General features: G+C 43.4%; 1 protein-coding gene and 1 long non-coding RNA gene across 4 annotated transcripts in view; both read left to right on the top strand.

Annotated features, from left to right (window-relative positions):
* Window positions 1-18,677, top strand: part of LOC126980567 (ras-related protein Ral-a-like) — a 25,300-nt gene extending 6,623 nt beyond the window's left edge. The window contains exons 2-8 of one of the 3 annotated variants that reach the window (XR_007733366.1): window positions 4,810-5,191; window positions 5,539-5,675; window positions 6,252-6,323; window positions 6,859-7,033; window positions 10,862-10,978; window positions 13,612-15,703; window positions 15,849-18,677. Coding sequence is in view for 2 of the 3 variants with exons in the window: in XM_050830640.1 (XP_050686597.1) it covers window positions 4,810-5,191; window positions 5,539-5,675; window positions 6,252-6,323; window positions 6,859-7,033; window positions 10,862-10,978 (883 nt within the window). In the remaining variant the exon portion in view is untranslated. Of the gene's footprint in view, window positions 1-4,809; window positions 5,192-5,538; window positions 5,676-6,251; window positions 6,324-6,858; window positions 7,034-10,861; window positions 10,979-13,611 lie in introns of all 3 variants that reach the window. The other 2 variants (XM_050830640.1, XM_050830641.1) reach the window with 2 other exon arrangements.
* LOC126980569 (uncharacterized) lies at window positions 7,817-10,574 on the top strand. The gene is made up of 2 exons (XR_007733367.1): window positions 7,817-10,099; window positions 10,169-10,574. It is a non-coding gene; the product is annotated as an uncharacterized LOC126980569 (long non-coding RNA).
* Window positions 18,678-19,114: the final 437 nt, after the last annotated feature.

Below are 19,114 nucleotides of genomic sequence, written 5' to 3'. Positions count from 1 at the left end.
GAAAACACAAGAAGAAAATTAAAAAACACACAAGTTCGCACCACAATTTTTCCCAGCGGTGTCTAGTTAACAGAGAAAAAAAGGAAAGTTTCGTTTAGTCGGCGCAACATCTGTGGTCATATGCCGGTAGATAACAAAGAGAGAGAGAACAGTACAATCACCGCTATTCGCTTAACATTGCGGTTCTGTACGCTGGAAAACAAGAATAAAACAGAAATCACAAGTTCGCACAAATTTAAAGCTGCTAGACCTGCTATGCTTGTGTTTGTAGAAGCTATTAAAGGGCAGGTCTCTCTCTCTGTTTATCTATCTATCTCTGTCCTTCCAAGCATGCCTTCTACCTGACTTTCTGTATTGAGGATCAGGAGGAGGAGGAGGAGATAAAAAGGAGTGGATAGGGAAGAGGGAAAGAGGAAGCAGAGAGAGGGAGGGGAATCCTATCACTATGTAACTCTTGACCCTCCTCCTCCTCCTCCTCCTCTTCCTCCTCCTCCTCTTCCAGTCTACTAACCAGTCTGCCCTGTCATTGCCACGCGAGTCACGTTGGGTTGTATCAGTGAAGTCCTCCTCCTCCTCCTCCTCCTCCTTCCAGACTGACTCACCACAATAGGTCTTGACTTCTGACTCACACCCACGCGCGCTCCTACTCTCTCTATCTTTCTCTCTCTCTTTCACTCTCTCACTCATAGTTCCTTGCTCTCTCTCTCTCGTCACTCACTCACTCACTCTTGTTCCTCTCCCTTACTCACGACACGCACCTGTTTGTCCACACACACACACACACACGCACACACACACGACCACCGAGGTTATGAGTTTCGTGACTGTTTCTAAAGCTATCATCATCTACACACACACACACACACACACACACACACACACACACACACACACACACACACACACACACACACACACGTAACCTACATACATGAAGTGCGTTACAGGGCTCGCCAGCGCGGAACTTATAATAATTTCCAGGGAGGAGGAGGAAGAGGAGGAGGGGAGGGGAAGGGAAGGAGAACATTTTGTGGGGAGGCAAGACATTCCTTCCTCCTCCTCCTCCTCCTCCTCCTCCTCCACTGTTACTTTATTCATGTGGTTTTGTGCAACTCCCCTCCTTCCTCCTCCTCCTCCTCCTCCTCTATCCCTGAAGCAAGAAATGGAATTCACGCCTGACAGACAGATAGATAGACAGATTGATCAATATATATGAGAGAGAGAGAGAGAGAGAGAGAGAGAGAGAGAGAGAGAGAGAGAGAGAGAGAGAGAGAGAGAGCTGTAATCACACACACACACACACACACACACACACACACACACACACACACACACACACACGCACGCACGCTTCCCCGAATTTCTCTCACCATTAACATTGATTATTCCATTCATAAGAGAAGTTAAAAAAAAAGAGAAAGTAAAAAAAAAATGATGAATTATGAGAGAGAGAGAGAGAGAGAGAGAGAGAGAGAGAGAGAGAGAGAGAGAGAGAGAGAGAGAGAGAGAGAGAGAGAGAGAGAATGTCACTATATATAAACCGATAACTGATTGTGTGTGTGTGTGTGTGTGTGTGTGGAGGTCATGTGCGTTTTTGTGTGCGTGTGGGAAAGCGGGAGTGTTTAGCAGAGCGAGGCGTAGCAGGGAAAGTTACACACACACACACACACACACACACACACACACACACACACACACACACACACACACAGATAAATAGAGAGAGAGAGAGAGAGAGAGAGAGAGAGAGAGAGAGAGAGAGAGAGAGAGAGAGAGAGAGAGAGAGAGAGAGAAAGTCGTGAGTTTGAATCATTTCGAGATAATTTTGAGTGATGTTATGGTGATAGGGAAGTAATGAGGAGGAGGAGGAGGAGGAGGAAGAAGAAGAGGAGGAGGAGGAGAAGGGAGCTAATAACAGGAGGAAGAGAGAGAATAAAGAGGAAGGTAAAAAGAGAAGGAAAGGGAAGGAAAAGATATGGATAGGAAAAAGAGGTCAGATTATATAGGAAACAGAGGAGGAGGAGGAGGAGGAAGAAGATGAAGGAGAGGAAAGGAGATAAAGAAAGGGAAGAAAAACTCGAAGCTGTAGAAAGGGAGAGAAGGAAGGGAGGAGGAGGAAATGGAGGGAAGGGAAGGGAGGAGGAGGAGGAAGAAAGAAGAGAAGAAAAAGGAGATGAAAGAAAAGATCATAAGAAGAAGAATCAGAGAGAGAGAGAGAGAGAGAGAGAGAGAGAGAGAGAGAGAGAGAGGGGGGGGGGGGTCTTCGTCACCACCAGAGGAACCTTGGAAGACTTGCGGGGCCTCACTGACATCCGCCATGCATTGTTACCTCCTCCTCCTCCTCTTCCTCCTCCTCCTCCTCCTCTCCTCTCCTCTCCTCCTCCTCCGATACTGCCTCTGTTCTTTTTCTCCACTTCCTCCTTTCCTTACGTACCTCACTTCCTCTCCTCCTCCTCCTCTTCTTCTTCTTCTTCTTCTTCTTCTTCTTCTCCTCCTCTTACTACTAATACACACACCTTCTCCTTTCCCTCTTGTTCTTGTTCTCCTCCTCCTCCTCCTCCTCCTCCTCCTTTGATTATAAATCACCCGAACTTGTGAAGAGATTATATTTAGCATTTGTAAGACCACACCTAGAATACGCCGTTCAGTTCTGGTCACCGAACTATATCAAAGATCAAGTTTTGCAAGAAAAGATACAGCGACGAGCAACCAAACAAATTCCAGCGCTCCGAAACTTGCCATATGAGGAGCGTTTAAAGCGTTTAGATATGCTTTCCCTAAAAAAGCGAAATATAAGAGGGGACTTAATTGAAGTGTTCAAAATCCTTAATGGATTCGACAACATTAACCCAGCTAGTCTATTTCAGAGAGACATCAGCACAATAACACGCAGCAGCGGTATGAAGTTAAAGGGAAACCGATGTAACACATTGGTGCGCAGAAGTTTTTTTCAGTAATAGAGTCGTCGATCACTGGAATAGACTCCCACCGTCAGTAGTTAGCGCACAGATTATCAATAGCTTCAAGTCTTCATTGGATAAGTACTTCAGGGATATAAGATTATACTGACCCTTCCTCGCATGTTTTCAGACAGATTGCAGCAAGACCTCAACCTAAATCCATATTATTCTCCCCCACAACCTAGATTCCAAGTAGCGTAAGTTAACAATAGAGTAAAGCAACAGTTAATGTCCGCATGACAGGTGGAGTGAGGTGTGGGTGCAGTAAGGTGACAGGGCATTGGTGCGTGCATAGTACCGCCGGTAAAACGAGGATCAAGCCTCCACCTGTGCCCCTGAAACTACACCTCACCCATCGTGAGTATTAGGGGGGATTCTGGGGCTGCCCTGTGTAGGCCACTCGGGCCTCTTCCAGTCTCCCTGTGTTTCTATGTTCTTATGTTCTTATGTAATGAAGTCATTCTCCCCCACAGCTTGGGTTACCAGTAGTGTAAGTTAAGGGTAGTAATATCCTCTTATTTCTCTCTCTACTGTAAAATTTCCATGTCCCTTTCTTCCTTAAAGGTACATGGTGTTCTCTTCTAACTATTTCCTGCCGGCACGTTGCCGGAGGGAGAGGTGGGTGGGGAGGAGCCTTCATCTATTCTGCCCTGTCCTACCACACGTAGATTACTAGTAGTAGCGGTAGTAAACAGACATCCTCGCCATAGACCGATAGGTCTTCTGGTGTCTGTTCTTCCTATGTATTCCTATGTATTCCTCCTCCTCCTCCTCCTCCTCTATTACTCACTACTGTATTTCACAATCTCCTCCACCCTTTTGTATTCATACCTGATATCTCTCTCCCCCTCCCCCCCATTTTTCTCTCCATTTCTCTCTCTCCCTCCATTGTCACACCCTTTCCTCCTCCTCCTCCTCCTCCTCCTCTTCTTCCTCCTCCTAAATGAAGAAGAAGAAGAAGAATATGTGAGAAAGAGAGACAGAGAGAGAAAAGAAAGGATAGAGAGAGAGAGAGAGAGAGAGAGAGAGAGAGAGGGGGGGGGGGAAGAAAAAACGTAGAAAATAATGAAGGAAGAATGAAAAAACGTTGTGTGTGTGTGTGTGTGTGTGTGTGTGTGTGTGTGTGTGTGTGTGTGTGTGTGTGTGTTCCTTCCTTCCTTCCGTGTTGAGGCTGAGGCAGGTGTTTGCACAGGTGTTTGGACAGGTGAGGCGTGCTGGAGAGCCGCTAATAGGACTGAGATAGGCAGGTGTCCGTGATTTTTTTTTTTTTTTTACCTCCAATCTTTTTTTTTCTCCCTTTTCTTCTCCCCTTTCTCCTTTCTTTTCATCTTTTTTCTCTCCCTTTACTTCTCTCCCCTTTCTCCTTCCCTCCCCTCTTGCCTCTTTCCTTCTCCTCCCTCTCCTTTCTCTTCCTCTTTCCTCTTTCTCGTGTCCAATTTCCTCTCTTCCTTTTCCTCTTCCTTTCATCTTTTCCCTCTCCTCTTTTCTTTTTCATCTCTCTCCCCTCCTCTGTTCTTTCCTTTCTCTTCCTCCTTAATTCCTTTTTCCTCTATTATTAATCTTTGTCCGTTTATTTTCGTTATTAATCCTCATCTTTTCTCCTCAGTCCAACGATGCCAGATTGTCGTACTCAGCCTCCTGTGTTTTCCGATTTCCGACCCCAAAACTGCCTTCTTATATAGCTATCGTTGAAATGGTTAATTATCGGTGTTTTGGCAATAGCTACTCTGGCTCAGGAACCGGTAAATACGAGATTGAGTACGATAATCTGGCAACGGTGCTCCTCACTCATTATTTTTATCATGATTCTTGGCTTCCTCTTTCCCTATTAATCCACGTCTCTCCTCAGTGGGTCTCGCATCACCATCGAGGACACCGATCAGCGCGGGATCAGCTGCAGCTACAGCCGCGACGGACGCACCCCCGGCGTGTACTACCCCGCCGAGCCCCGCCCCCTGGCCCCGCCCCGCACGTCGTCGCGCAAGGAAGCGTGGAGAGGCCTCGTCGCCGCCATACAGCAGCCGGTGTCACGCGTCCGTCGCTTCGTCGCTCGCCTCGCCTCGCGCGTCGCCCCGCCGGCCGCCCCCGCCTCCACCGCCGCCACCACGAAGAACTCCGCCATGTCCAGCGCCAAGAAGAACCCGCCGGCCCCCGCCCTGCACAAGGTCATCATGGTGGGCTCAGGCGGCGTGGGGAAGTCCGCCCTCACGCTGCAGTTCATGTATGATGAGGTGGGTGGAGCAATTATTTATTTATTTATTTATTAGTATTTTTGTACAGTAAACAAAGAAGCTTAATGTACGATGAGGTGGGTGGTGCAATTTATTTATTCATTTTATTATTTTTTGCAGGAAAGGAATAAACTAATCACTGCTCCTATATAAAAAAGTATAAATGTGTGGCCAAAATGTTCAGTGATTATCCTCAAGATTTTTATAATGTAACAGAGAGAGAGAGAGAGAGAGAGAGAGAGGAAAACTTTTCACGTAAGAACCGCTGACTGGTTTGGCTGATTAGTTAACACTGGCTGGCCGGTCGATGTTTTCCCAACTGTTGCCAAGTAATTTCTGCTCCCCAGTTTGTCGAGGACTACGAGCCCACCAAGGCCGACAGCTACCGCAAGAAGGTGGTGCTGGACGGCGAGGAGGTGCAGATAGACATCCTGGACACGGCCGGACAGGAGGACTACGCAGCCATCAGGGACAACTACTTCAGGTGCGGGGCAGGAACTAGTGTCAATTAACTCCCTGACTATGGGTATTTGTTCCTGTGACTCCTGCACCTCATAACCTGTCCTTGTGTGGAGTCTTAAGCCTTTTCTTCTCCTTGAGTTATAACAGCCGATCTAGGGAGAGTCACATACTGTTAATATTCATAAATCTAACCTAACCTGTCTTCTTATGTGGAGTTTTCAGCCTATCCTTCACCTCCTTGAGTTATAACAGCCAATCCAGGGAGAGTCACACACGGTTAATATACATAAATCTAACCTAACCTGTCTTCTTATGTCTAGTTTCAGCCTTTCCTTCACCCCCTTGAGTTATAGCAGCCAATTTAGGGAGAGTCATATACACTACTTGAGGCGTGGGCAAGGACGGGCTGTGATGTGTCTTTGTATGTTATGGTATTGAAAAATGTAGAGGTAGTTAATTTATGAGGTATGTTTATGTTATTTATAAGGACGGGCTGTGCTGTTTCTTTGTCTGTTATGGTGTTTAAAAATGTAGAGGAAGTTAATTTATGAGGTATTTTTTTGGTTTTTTATAAGGTTTGTTTGCTTGTCCCTTGCAGGTCAGGTGAAGGGTTCCTGTGTGTGTTCTCCATCACTGAGGACGACTCTTTCCAAGCCACACAGGAGTTCAGGTGAGTCAGTTTACTTAGTAGGATCTAGAGGGACAGTTTACTTAGTAGGATCTAGAGGGACAGTTTACTTAGTAGGGGAGCTTTTTTACAGTTAAGCTTAAGCCAGTAGCTGCGGGGATCATGTTTTTTAATGGTCCCTCCAAGCGAGAAAAATGAGAAAAATCACCCCTCACACAAACCATTTCATAATATATATCAGAGCATTTGTAATCAGATTATGTATCATCTATTTTGAGGGGTTTATATCATGGCACAAATTTGGCCCATCACTGCTACACGGTAAAGCCACAAATTTGGCCCATCACTGCTACACGGTAAAGCCACAAATTTGGCCCGTCGCTGCTACTGAGTTGAGGGCAAAAAATAACAAAAACGAAAATGCAAGCCACAAAAAGCTTGTTATTTCATGTTATCATATACTTAGGCATGCATCACTCCTGTATAGTACATATTGGTAAGCAGTAGTCGTTACCAGATAAAAAAAGGAAAAACGAAATAAAAACAAACCCTCATCACCACTTACGTCGTCTTCCAGGGAGCAGATCCTACGCGTGAAAAACGACGAGCACATCCCCTTCCTGCTGGTGGGGAACAAGGCTGACCTCACGGAGCGCCGGAAAGTGTCAGAGGATGAGGCTAAAGCACGCGCCAACCAGTGGGGTGTGCCGTACGTCGAGACCTCAGCCAAGACGCGCGCCAACGTCGACAAGGTAAGCCCTGTCGGTGACCTCGTGCAACCTTGATTCATGTGGTGTCGAGGTCATGTTTTGGGGACTGTGTTAATTGGGGTTTTGTTAATGTTTTGTATTCAAACTTTTTTTGTTGTTTTAAATATTCTTTCTCTGTGGTTCTTCCTGTTTTTTCTAATTCTTTTTTTTTAATCTAACTTTCTTTACAATTGTCTAACTTTCTCTGTCTTCAAATTTCTTTCTCCTGCTTTTCTTAACCTCTTTCTCTATCTCACTTTCTTTCCATTTGTCGTTAACTTTCTTTGTGGTCTCTTACTTTTTAATCTCTTTCTTAATCTAACTTTTCTTTACAATTGTCTAACTTTCTCTGTCTTAAATTTTCTTCCTCCTGCTTTTCTTAACCCCTTTCTCATATATGCAATGTCAAAGTGTTCAAGGGTACGTAACACTAGGAATGGAAGGGGTGACCGCCTCCCTATACACAGTGCTTACAACAGTGATACCAAGGACAGTGATAACAGGAATGACTGGTTGTATAATGACATAATTTAAGCCATGTCCAAATGTCCAATGGTCCCGTAACACTAGGAATGGAAGGGGTGACTCTGCTTCTCCATACTCAGTGCTTACAACAGTGATACCAAGGACAGTGATAACAGGAATGACTGGTTGTATAATGACATAATTTAAGCCGTGTCCAAATTTTCAATGGTCCTGTAACACTAGGAATGGAAGCAACAGTGATACCAAGGACAGTGATAATATGTATGTTGTATTGTATGACATAATAAGCTTAGGTGTAACACTAGGAATGGAAGGGGTGACTCTGCTTCTCCATACTCAGTGCTTACAACAGTGATACCAAGGACAGTGATAACAGGAATGACTGGTTGTATAATGACATAATTTAAGCCATGTCCAAATGTCCAATGGTCCCGTAACACTAGGAGTGGAAGGACTGACACTTTGCCTCCTTGTACACAGTGCCTATGAAAGTGATACTGAGGACTAGTTGTATAGGGGCATAAGACTCCTACCTGTCCACACATACCCCTTTCTGCTGCCTCTGCCTCCTAACACAGTGCTTATAATACAGTTTCCGATGGCAGAGCAGTAACAGCAGTAATACTAATGTTGTAAGGGTGGACTATATTACATCTACCCTGCTGCCTCTGCCTCCTAACACAGTGCTTATAATACAGTTTCCGATGGCAGAGTGGTAACAGCAGTAATACTAATGTTGTAAGGGTGGACTATATTACATCTACCCTGCTGCCTCTGCCTCATTCATGCTTATTACACAGCGCCATAGAGTGTCCGCCATATGACCCTGCAGTTGTGGCTCCAAGAATTGAGTGCCATAGAGTGTTATGTAAGGGGAATTTAGTGTTTTCAGAGTTTATTTTGTTGAGAGGAATCTAATGCTTCAAAGAGTATTCCATCTAGTACTGTTTTCAAAGTCATAGTTATAGTTTCTGAATATTACTGTTTTGGAGGAGTTTAATCCATCAACTACCTGTGGAAATATTAAAAAGACTAAAATATCACCCATCATAGGCATTCCACAGTCAATTTTAAGAGAATATCGCTTTCAAAGAGTGTATTCCATCACCAACCCCGTGTGTGGAAATTTTAAAAGACCAGAATAGCACCCATCCAAAACATAACAGGGCATTAGTTTATTTCATCACCAACGCCCTGTATGGAAATTTTAAAAGACCAGAATAGCACCCATCCAAAACATAACAGGGCATTAGTTTATTTCATCACCAACGCCCTGTATGGAAATTTTAAAAGACCAGAATAGCACCCAATCAGAGCATTCCCACAGTCTCATCTTCTGAAGCATGGCAAGCACTGACGAGGCAACAGGTAGCAGGCTCCTTACTTATCTAGCACTGCCGGGTCTATTGTTTTGCCCCCTTGGTCGTGCTGGCCGTGAGTGTCAGGGCGCCAGTCACCACCCCACACTGACGCCGGCTGCTGCATGCAATCTGACTCACCACTGCGTTAGTCACTTTGTGCTTATCAATTTTTCTTTCAGCAGCTAAAGGGGTGACTCAAGGGAGAGGGTTTCAGTAAGGATGGGAGATGCTGTAGTCAACGCCACCCAGCTGTTAGTCCGTTTACGCCCCACCCGAAATTGACCTCTGTTTTGGCTACTCTTTTATCTTTTATAGGAGCGGTGAATAGCGGCTTTTTTTTTCTTCTGTACTCTTTTTGTTGCCCTTGAGCCGTGTCTGATGTAATAAATAAATAAATAAATAAATAAATCACTCCCTTGCCCTCTGTCACAAGTTGCAATGGTCAATATTCTTATCAGTTTTCTTTCAGCAGCTAAAGGGGTGACTCAAGGGAGAGGGTTTCAGTAAGGATGGGAGATGCTGTAGTTGTCGCCACCCAGCTGTTAGTCCGTTACGCCCCACCCCTTCCCTCCCTTGCCCTCTGTCACAAGTTGCAATGATCACTACTCTCACGGACATATTCCAGCTCTCATTCACTAAAAAATATCAGTTATCATCCACCCAAAAACTAATGGCAGCTTTTAAACTGTTTTTCACTTTTATTTTATTACACAAACATCCATACCTCACTTCCATTTAGTCTTTTCTTGGTATCCTTACTCCATATCATTACAAACAAAGAGAAACAGAGTGTTGAAGGTGTCAATTAACCCGGTAGCAGCAGGGATCATGTTTCTTAATGGTCCCTCCAAGCGAGAAAAATGAGAAAAAAATCACCCCTCACACAAACCATTTCATAATATATATCAACGCATTTGTGATCAGATTATGTATCATCTACTTTGGGGGGTTTATATCATGGCACAAATTTGGCCCGTCGCTGGTACACGGTAAAGCCACAAATTTGGGCCGTCGCTGCTACCAGGTTAACATGTAAAGGGGTTCATATAAAGCTTGTAGGGAATGGTTGACTCTGGCTACTGACATCATTTCAAGGTACTATGTCAAATGAATTGCCTTAGAGGAGAAAGCTGGTAATATGGAGGTCACTTAACCTCACTATCTCTTTACATTAATAAGGCAACTTGGGTATCATTATTGGATTGATTGTTGCAAGGTATAGGTCATTTCTTCCACCATAGAACAAAAAGACTATTATAATTGCTTTGCTGTGGACTATTGCAAGGTTGAGGTCATTTCTTCCACCATAGAACAAAAACACTATTATAATTGCTTCGCTGTGGACTATTGCAAGGTTGAGGTCATTTCTTCTGTCATATAACAAAAAATAACTTCAATATGGACTGTTTTAAGGTTCAGGTCATTTCTTCCACATTATAACAAACACTAATGTCAATATGGACTCTGGGAAGGGGTAGAGCGCATAGGACAACTGGGCGGCAGCGACTACAGCACTTAACAAAACACAAACTCTGATGGATAAATTTTAAGGTGTCGGGTTGTGGTGTATATGGTACTGAATCCTCCCTTAATCAACTTACATTTCCACCCACTTTGATTAACTCTCCGTCTTCTAACACAGTCTCTCCCGCACTCAACAGGTTTTCTTTGATTTGAGTGCTGAATCCCCCCCTTAATCAACTTACATATCCACCCACTCTGATTACCTCTCCGTCTTCTAACACAGTCTCTCCCGCACTCAACAGGTTTTCTTTGATTTGAGTACTGAATCCCCCTTAATTAATCAACTTACATTTCCAAACCCACTCTGATTAACTCTCCGTCTTCTAACACAGTCTCTCCCACACTCAACAGGTTTTCTCTGATTTGAGTACTGAATCCCCCTTAATTAATCAACTTACATTTCCAAACCCACTCTGATTAACTCTCCGTCTTCTAACACAGTCTCTCCCGCACTCAACAGGTTTTCTTTGATTTGATGCGTGAAATTCGCTCTCGCAAATTGGAAGATACTAAGAACACCAATGGCAAGGGCAAAGATCCCGGCAAGAGGAAAAAACACAAATGCTGCATCCTTTAGGTCAGGACTTGCCTACCTATCCAACCTTACCTGCCCTCTCTCACCCAGTCAACCTTTGCTTGCTCAACCTTGGCCAGTCTTGCTTTTGTCTTGCTCCAGTCTTGCCATAGTCTTGCCCTACCCCCAGAAAGCAGTCAGTGTAGATCAACCTTGGCCAGTTATGACCCTTGCTTGCACAACCTTGTCCAGTCTTGCTCGGTTTTGCCCCATCTTGCTTAGTCTTGCCCTAGTCTTGACCTACCCCCAAAAGGCAGTAATTAAGAGTAGGGACTGGGGGTGTTTGTGTCGCTGAGCCTTGTCCAGTCTTGCCTCAGTCTTGCTCCAGTCTTGCCCTTGTCTTGCCCTGCCCCAACAAAGCTATAGGCAAGTGTGGGTGTTTTGTGTTGCTGAGCCTTGTCCTAGTCTTGCCCCAGTCTTGCTCCATCTTGCCCTAGTCTTGCCCTGCCCCAGAAATCCCTGCAGAAAATGTGTGTCTGGATGAGGGTGGAAATGATACTATTATATTTTAACTTTGCCTGATTTTTTCTTGTGTTGCCAACTTGTCACTCCTTCCTTGTGTTTGTGTGTGTGTGTGTGTGTGTGTTTGTGTGTGTTGTGCGGGCTTCAGGATTCTTGTTTTCCATTTTAATATTGCATTTTCTTTTTCTTTGAGGTCAGAGGCAACACATATATTTTGACATTGCTTGAGTTTGCTTGTGTTGCTGTTTCTTCCTTGTGTCTGTGTGTGTTGTGCGGGCTCCAGGATTTTTGTTTTCCATGGTTATATTGAATTTCCTTTTTCTTTGAGGTCAGAGGCAACACTTATTATATATTTTGAGTTTGCTTGTGTTGCCAACCTGTCACTCCTTCCTTGTGTGTCTGTGTGTTGCGGGCTCCAGGATTTTTGTTTTCCATGGTTACTCATTCATTTTGTGTTTCTTTGAGGTCAGAGGCAACAGTTATATAATTTTACATGCTTGATATTCCTTGTGTTGTCAACCTGTCACTCCTCCCTTGTGTGTGTGTGTGTGTGTGTGTGTGTGGGTTCCAAGATTTGTTTCTCATGGTTACTAATTCATTCCCGTCATCTTACAAGCCTATGTGATTCCCTGACCTAATCCTGGAATGTGACGAGTGACATATGCTGGGTGTGTACTGTGCCTATGACCCTGTATATGACCCTGATTGACCTAGCCGCATGTCCGGAATCTTGGGCTGTCGTCGGAGCTTGCATGAGGCTGCTGTGTGCTCTGAAGGCTGCTCTAGGGGCGTGTGTTGATGTGGTGTGTAAGGCTGTTAACATATGCCTCTCATTTCCATATTATCCTGTAAATCACCAAGAATATCCTAACTCCTAGTGCTTGTATATAGTGTGCCCTGTTTGAATATACGTACAGGACAAATATATCAATAGGCAGAGTGTGTAAGAGGCTGTTTATGTAGCCACTAAATGTCTGCTTTTGTGTATATATGGCTTTTTGTTAGGCAGGCAATTAGTGAGTGTAGGTTTTGAAAATGAAGTCCAGTGTGGGATTCCTTGGGGTGAGACTTTCTTAGCTCATCAGCAAGAGAGAGAGAGAGAGAGAGAGGGGCATATGCTACAGGGATGGAAAGGAAAGGGAAGGAAAAATTGGAGAAAACAGATGAAGAAAGAGGAAAAAAATGTGTGTAGAGGAAGAGGAAAAATGTAGAATAGGATTATATGGAAGGAAGGAAGGAGAAAAAGAGGAAAAAGAGTGAGAGAGAGAGAGAGAGAGGCAGTACTATTAATATATTTCTTATTTATACAGTATTGAGTTGTTAAGTTTTATACGTCATTACCATTTCAGGCTTTATATAACCTATCACGACTTTCCTTTATCAGAGAGAGAGAGAAAGACAGACAGAGAGGGAGAGAGCCAGTATCTAATATATTTTCTTCACTTTTATTGTAGTTACGAGTTGATTTCTATGCGTCGTCCCCTTCCAGTCTGTCTACAACCTAACACTGCTTGCCTTTATAAGAGAGAGAGAGAGAGACACAGAGAGAGAGGGAGATATAATTATTTTTATAGTACAGAGGAGTTGATTTTTATACGTCATCCCCTTCCCAGGCTTTCTATGACCTAACACAGCTTGCCTGTAAAAGAGAGAGGGAGAGAGAACAAGAGAGATAGAGAGACAGAGAAAGACAGCATTTATCTTATTCTTTTATTTTTATAGTACAGAGTTCATTTTTATACGTCATCCCCTTCCCAGGCTTTCTATGACCTAACACAGCTTACCTTTAAAAGAGAGAGGGAGAGAGAACAAGAGAGATAGAGAGACAGAGAAAGACAGCATTTATCTTATTCTTTTATTTTTATAGTACAGAGGAGTTGATTTTTATACGTCATCCCCTTCCCAGGCTTTCTATGACCTAACACAGCTTACCTTTAAAAGAGAGAGGGAGAGAGAACAAGAGAGATAGAGAGACAGAGAGGGACAGCATTTATCTTCTTTAATATTTATAGTACAGAGGAGTTGATTTTTAACGGATAGGCAAAGGGAAAATGAATGAGGCGAGTGGAAATAGTGAAGATATGACAGAGGGAGAGTAGTGTTTTCAGCTGATGGTGTTCACAGTATGCAATTTGACACCGGCGCAGTAACTTAAACATCATCCCCCTTTCCAGGCTTTCTACGACCTGACACGGCTGATTTCTGCCAGCAAGCAACAGGCAGACAGTCCCGCCGTGCCCGCCAGCAAGCCTACCAAGTGTTGCTGCATCTCCTAGTGCCCCAACCCTCACCCACCCTTCCCTGCCCTCCCCACCACCCCGGACACATGGCCAGCTTGAACATGCCACAGGTTAACACATACAGGCTCTCTTTTTTGGCACACACACATACATTCACATTTTTTTTCCTTTCTTTTTCTATTTCCTCTTTTTTTTCTTCTCATTTCTTATGGTTATCTCTTTTTTTTCCTCTCTTTCTCCTTCCTTTCTTCCATATATTGCTATTGTACATTCTTCCTCTTCCTCTACAAACCCTTTTTTTCCTCTTTCTTGATCTGTTTCCTCCTTTTTCTCCTTCCCTTTCCTTCCCAGCCCTTCTCCTATCTCACTTTCCTCTCTCTCTTTCTCTCTTCCTTCCATACATTCCACCACACACACACACGCACACACAAACACACACATACATCATTCTATCCACCGCTAAATCCACCACAGAACGTTATATGGGAAAGTTACACAGTCTAAAAACATATATATCTATACCCACAAAATCATAAAAAAAAAAATACTTGAACATATTACAATTCCTGAAGCAGCTGACGATTGCTTCCGTTGCGCTCTCCTGCAAGTGTGTGGCTTAAGAAGAATTATAACCCTGGAGAACATTTTTGGGGTGTGAATTCTACCCCTATTTTATTATTTCAGCATCAGCAGGTTTATTAGTTAAGGCAGTGAGTGAGTGTGACCTGTTGTTGTTAAAGGACTTTCGACCCGGTATGGCATTCTCTGCACGGACTAATCTTCATTCCATAAGTTTACCGTTAGTGTGATTTGGATGAGGTTTGCTTTTCAAATTTTTTTTTGCGTCTATTTTTCCTCTACGATCTTTTTATCTCCTTCGATTCTTGTCCCTTCCTCGGCCTGTTTCTTTCCCCCTCTCCTTTCTCTGTCTTTTCTCTCTCTTGGTCTTTAGTTTTGTCGTCGTCCGATGTTCTCTTTTTTGCGTCTGTTTTTCCTTGTCGATCTTTTTACCTCCTCTGATTCTTGTCCTTTCCCCGGCCTGTTTCTTTCCTCCTCTCCTTTCTCCATCGTTTCTCTCTCTCAGTCTTTCATTTTGTCCTCCTCCGATGTTCTTTTTTCCTCGCATGCTTTCATTCTGTCTTTTCCCGGTTAATTTTCCTCTCCTACGCTCTTTATTTCATCCTCTTTGTTTCACTTTCCTCTTCCTTTTTCCTTCGTTCTCTCCTAATCCTCTTTTTCCTTCTCATTCGTTCATCCTCTCTCCTTATTCTCTTCCTCTCCCTTTCTTCTCGTTCGTCTTTTTCTGTTTCACTCTCCTCCATGCTTTCATTTCATCCTCTCTCCATTTATGATTAACCTCGGATGCTGTCGTGTTATAGTCTTACGTTGCTACTGAAGTGAATTACGTACTATCGGATATCCTAGGTTAGCCTCAAGACAAATGTACATTAAGATTTCTGTAACTTTTTTGTATACTCGTAGCTTTAAGTCTCAAGGAGGTCTGATTACTGTTTCTAAGCGGTGTTTGTCGAGAGTGAGAGACTGGACACTGGTGGCTGACTGATGGCAACTTTAAGCTCATTACGTTAGTCCATACCAGTCCGGAAGTTGACTCGAATGGCTGCTGGCAATGGTTACGCTCAGTACTTCAGCCCCCACCACCCAGGAAGTTCCCTAAGCCCTACCCTCAGTCCCCACCAGCCAGAAAGTTCCCTAAAACCTTTCCCTCTTAGTCCCCAATCCCTATCAGCAAGGTAGTTCCCTAAGACCCTAAACCTGAACCCTATCAGCCACAGTGTCCACTCCTCGCCCTCCAGCAAGCACCCTTTTCAGCACTGCTTGTCACGTGTTGAACAGAGATTACCAGTACGGTATTAAGGTGTATAAGCTAACAGTTTCCCAGGACGTAGACGAAATTCCACACAAGAGATCTCGGCTTCCGCTGTACAAAGATGAAAAGGCTCTTGGTATAATGAAGTGAAAACATTGCATAAGGAAACAGAAGTAAGATCCGTACGGTACTACGGTGTATAAGCTAACAGTTTCCCAGGACGTAGACGAAATTCCACACGAGACCTCGGTTTCTGCTGTGCGAAGATGAAAAGGCTCTTGGTATAATGAAGGGAAAACATTGCATAAGGAAACAGAAGTAAGATCAGTACGGTATTAAGGTATATAAGCTAACAGTTTCCCAGGACTTAAACATCACTCCACGCCAAGGATCTCGACTTTTGCTATACAAGGATGAAGTGAAAGCAATGCATAGGGAAACAAAATTAAGAACAATATATATGCCAACAGTTTCCCAGTAATAAAAATAGCAGCTAACTCCACACCAGGGATCTCGGCTTTCTCTGTGCAAAGATGAAAAGACTCTTGCTATAATGAAGTAAAACATTGCATAAGGAAACAATTAAAAACAATATATATGCCAATAGTTTCCCAGTAATAGAAATAACAGCTAAAAAACAGTATAAGAACAGCATGAATCAGTTTAGTCGCCAGCAGAAAACTCAATTATCACTAAATCCACAAATGTCTTGGTTAGTGTGTCCCGCGGAAGCTCCCTCAGAGGAATCGTAGACGCTCGCATCTTCCATATTCTCCAACTCTCTAAGGTTTGCTGTGATTACGATTAAGTGGTGGAGGTGAGTGGGTGGCGTGAATCTTGTATGTCGGATGCTGTTTAGGGGATCACAGTTACGAGGAAGGCAAAGATATCATAGAAGCATAGAAGGGGGAATAGGTTCTTAATTATATTCTCCTTCTCTTCCCTTCCCTTCCCTTTTTTACACTTCTTTTTTCATTCTTTCCTTATTGTCTCTTTCCTTCGTCTTTCACTCGCTTGCTCTTCCCTACTCCTTCCTCCCTTTCTCATTCCTTCTCCAAGTCTTTTTCTCATCTTTCTCTTCCCTTCCTTTCTCTTTTCCTTCCTGTTCATCTCTCTTCCCTTCTCTCCCTCTCCCTCCCTGTCCTTATACTAACCTTACATATGAGGCATCTTCTGACAGTTGTTTTTCTGTATCAAGTTTGAGTGTTGGTTATCGTAAATCTGAGTCACTATCTGCCGAGCTTTGGGTGTGAGTGAGTGTGAGAGCGCATGACCGTCGCAAGGCACACCACCATTCGCTGCACGTCCCTATACACGCCCCAGACTTATCCTGTGCCTTCCCCGATGCAGAGAGAATGGCAAGGAGAGAATCGTTCTTTGATATATTTATAGCATGTTCGGAACACTTCATCTTCAAGCGCATGAGTGAGTGATTTGATTCCAGTGTGAACTCATCTAAATTCTCCTTGGCTTGTTTTGGCATATCGTGAGCTTAACTTGTATTTGTGTGTGTATTTACATGTTCAGAAGTGAGAGGAGGTGTGACTTACAGACAACCGAGGCTAAAGAGAGAGTTGTCGTCATTCGTAACTTAGGTTTTCTTTGGAGTGCGAGATGAAAAAAATGCGTTCATATAAAGGAAAGTGGAATGGTTGGTCTGTCTTAGCTGTAACCGAGCTGTGAGTGACGAGCAACTTAGACTTAGGGAAGAGTCATCGTCAGTCGTAATTTAGTTTTTCGTTGAGTGTTAGATGAAAAAAATGCGTTCATATAAAGTAAACTGAGAAGGTTGGTCTGTCTTTGCCGTCACCGAGCTGTGTGTGACGAGCGACCGAGACTAAGGGAAGAGTTATCGTCAGTCGTAATTTAGCTTTTCATTGAGTGCAAGACAAAAAAATGCGTTCATATAAAGTAAACTGAGAAGGTCGATCGATCAGTCTAGATGAGGTTCTGTTGAGTTTCGTTCATTGATGTCTCTTAGTTAACTTAGAGTGGCTTGTAAAGAAGGATTTGTCATACGTTTTCCATTGCAGTTTCATCTTCACACCAGAGCTTAATTTTTCCATAGTTTTCCCTTGATTTTAGAACGTATTCGAATGGCATGAACGAACTACCGATCATAACCTGGTGAACTGAAGACTCACCATTATTTGTTTTCCTTTCCATCATGCCTTTTCCTTTGGCTATTTCATCTTCATACCAGAGCTTAATTTTTCCATAGTTTTCCCTTGATTTTGGAATGTATTTGAATGGCATGACCAAACTGCCAACATAACCTAGCGAACCGGCAGTGAACATCTGCAGCTGGCTTACGTTGCTGAAGTCGTGTTTACGTTCCACAAAACATGTACAGTTGCCTTCACCCAGGAAACTTGTCTTGATTTCACAGTGTACATAATGTAGCTTAGCGTCCTTAGATTATTTTCAGACGTAAGACTCGAGAGGAAGTATTTTTCCGCCGACGACCTGAACCGCATAAGATCGCACGCACCCCAGACTTCGCTGCTGCTCTGAGGGTTGGATGTGTCGTGTCCTCGCATGCCTGAACGGTTAATTTAAGTCTCAACGTTCCACTCGGTCATTTCACGTTTTGTACGAGAGATGTATTAGTGATTTACTTGCATGCCTAATAAAGGGTTGATTATGTTAGACGGTCCTCTCGGTGATTATTTGCGTCAATTTTGATGTGCGAGGGATGATTCGTCAATGCTTAAAAACACTTGGTTAAGTTAATTCCACTTGCTAATTAGGATCGTTATTGTATTGCTGTGTGATGTGATGATGGCCTTTACGAGGTACATATACAGTACTTTAAAATTCCTGCACAATTTGTTTAAGTTGTATCCCGGAGTATTTTTGTAACGCCGCGAAGACACAGTTGTTCCCTGGTAGTGCTGTAGACCGCTGCCGGACAGGTGCAGACTCTGAAGAACACTAAACATGTCGGAAAACCTTTTCTAGTCACGGTTACGAAAGGGCACGTGTTCTCTCTGTCGGACGATGTGACGAGCGTAGACCGGCCGGGAAAATTTCACCACGTAACGGACATTAGAAGGAAACATTTCTCATTCTGAAAAGAAAACGAGATTACAGAATTTTTTTTTTTATTATTATTTATCCATTATAGCTGCAGTTTGTACATTTACTATGTAATATATGTCAAAATATATGCCATGTTTCATTCTTCTACCTTTGTACAAGTGGGAAAGGCGTGGACGGAATACAGTGTGGTCCTGATGAGCACGAGAATGAGATGAACATAACCTTTGTGCTGTGTGACATGATTTTCATTCACACAACTGTTCATCAAATTCTGTCAACAATAGTGGACTCATGAGTTTGCTGAGACATATAACCTTTAGTGCTATGCTAGTATTTGAGTTTCCCTTGCATAACTGTTCATCAGATTCTGTTAACACTGATGGACATACAAGCTTGCATTATTTGAGATGTGTAACCTTAGTGCTATGCTAGTATTTGATTTTTCCTTGCATAACTGGTCATCAGATTCTGTTAACACTGATGGACATGCAAGCTTGCAGTATTTGAGATATGGAACCTCTGTGCTGTGTGATTTGATTTTCCCTTGCATAACTGGTCATTAGA

Source organism: Eriocheir sinensis, chromosome 44 (assembly GCF_024679095.1).
Source record: "Eriocheir sinensis breed Jianghai 21 chromosome 44, ASM2467909v1, whole genome shotgun sequence".
Classification (NCBI taxonomy): Eukaryota; Metazoa; Arthropoda; class Malacostraca; order Decapoda; family Varunidae; genus Eriocheir; species Eriocheir sinensis.
Note: the sequence above shows the minus strand (reverse complement) of the source record. Positions and strands in the feature narration are given on the sequence as shown.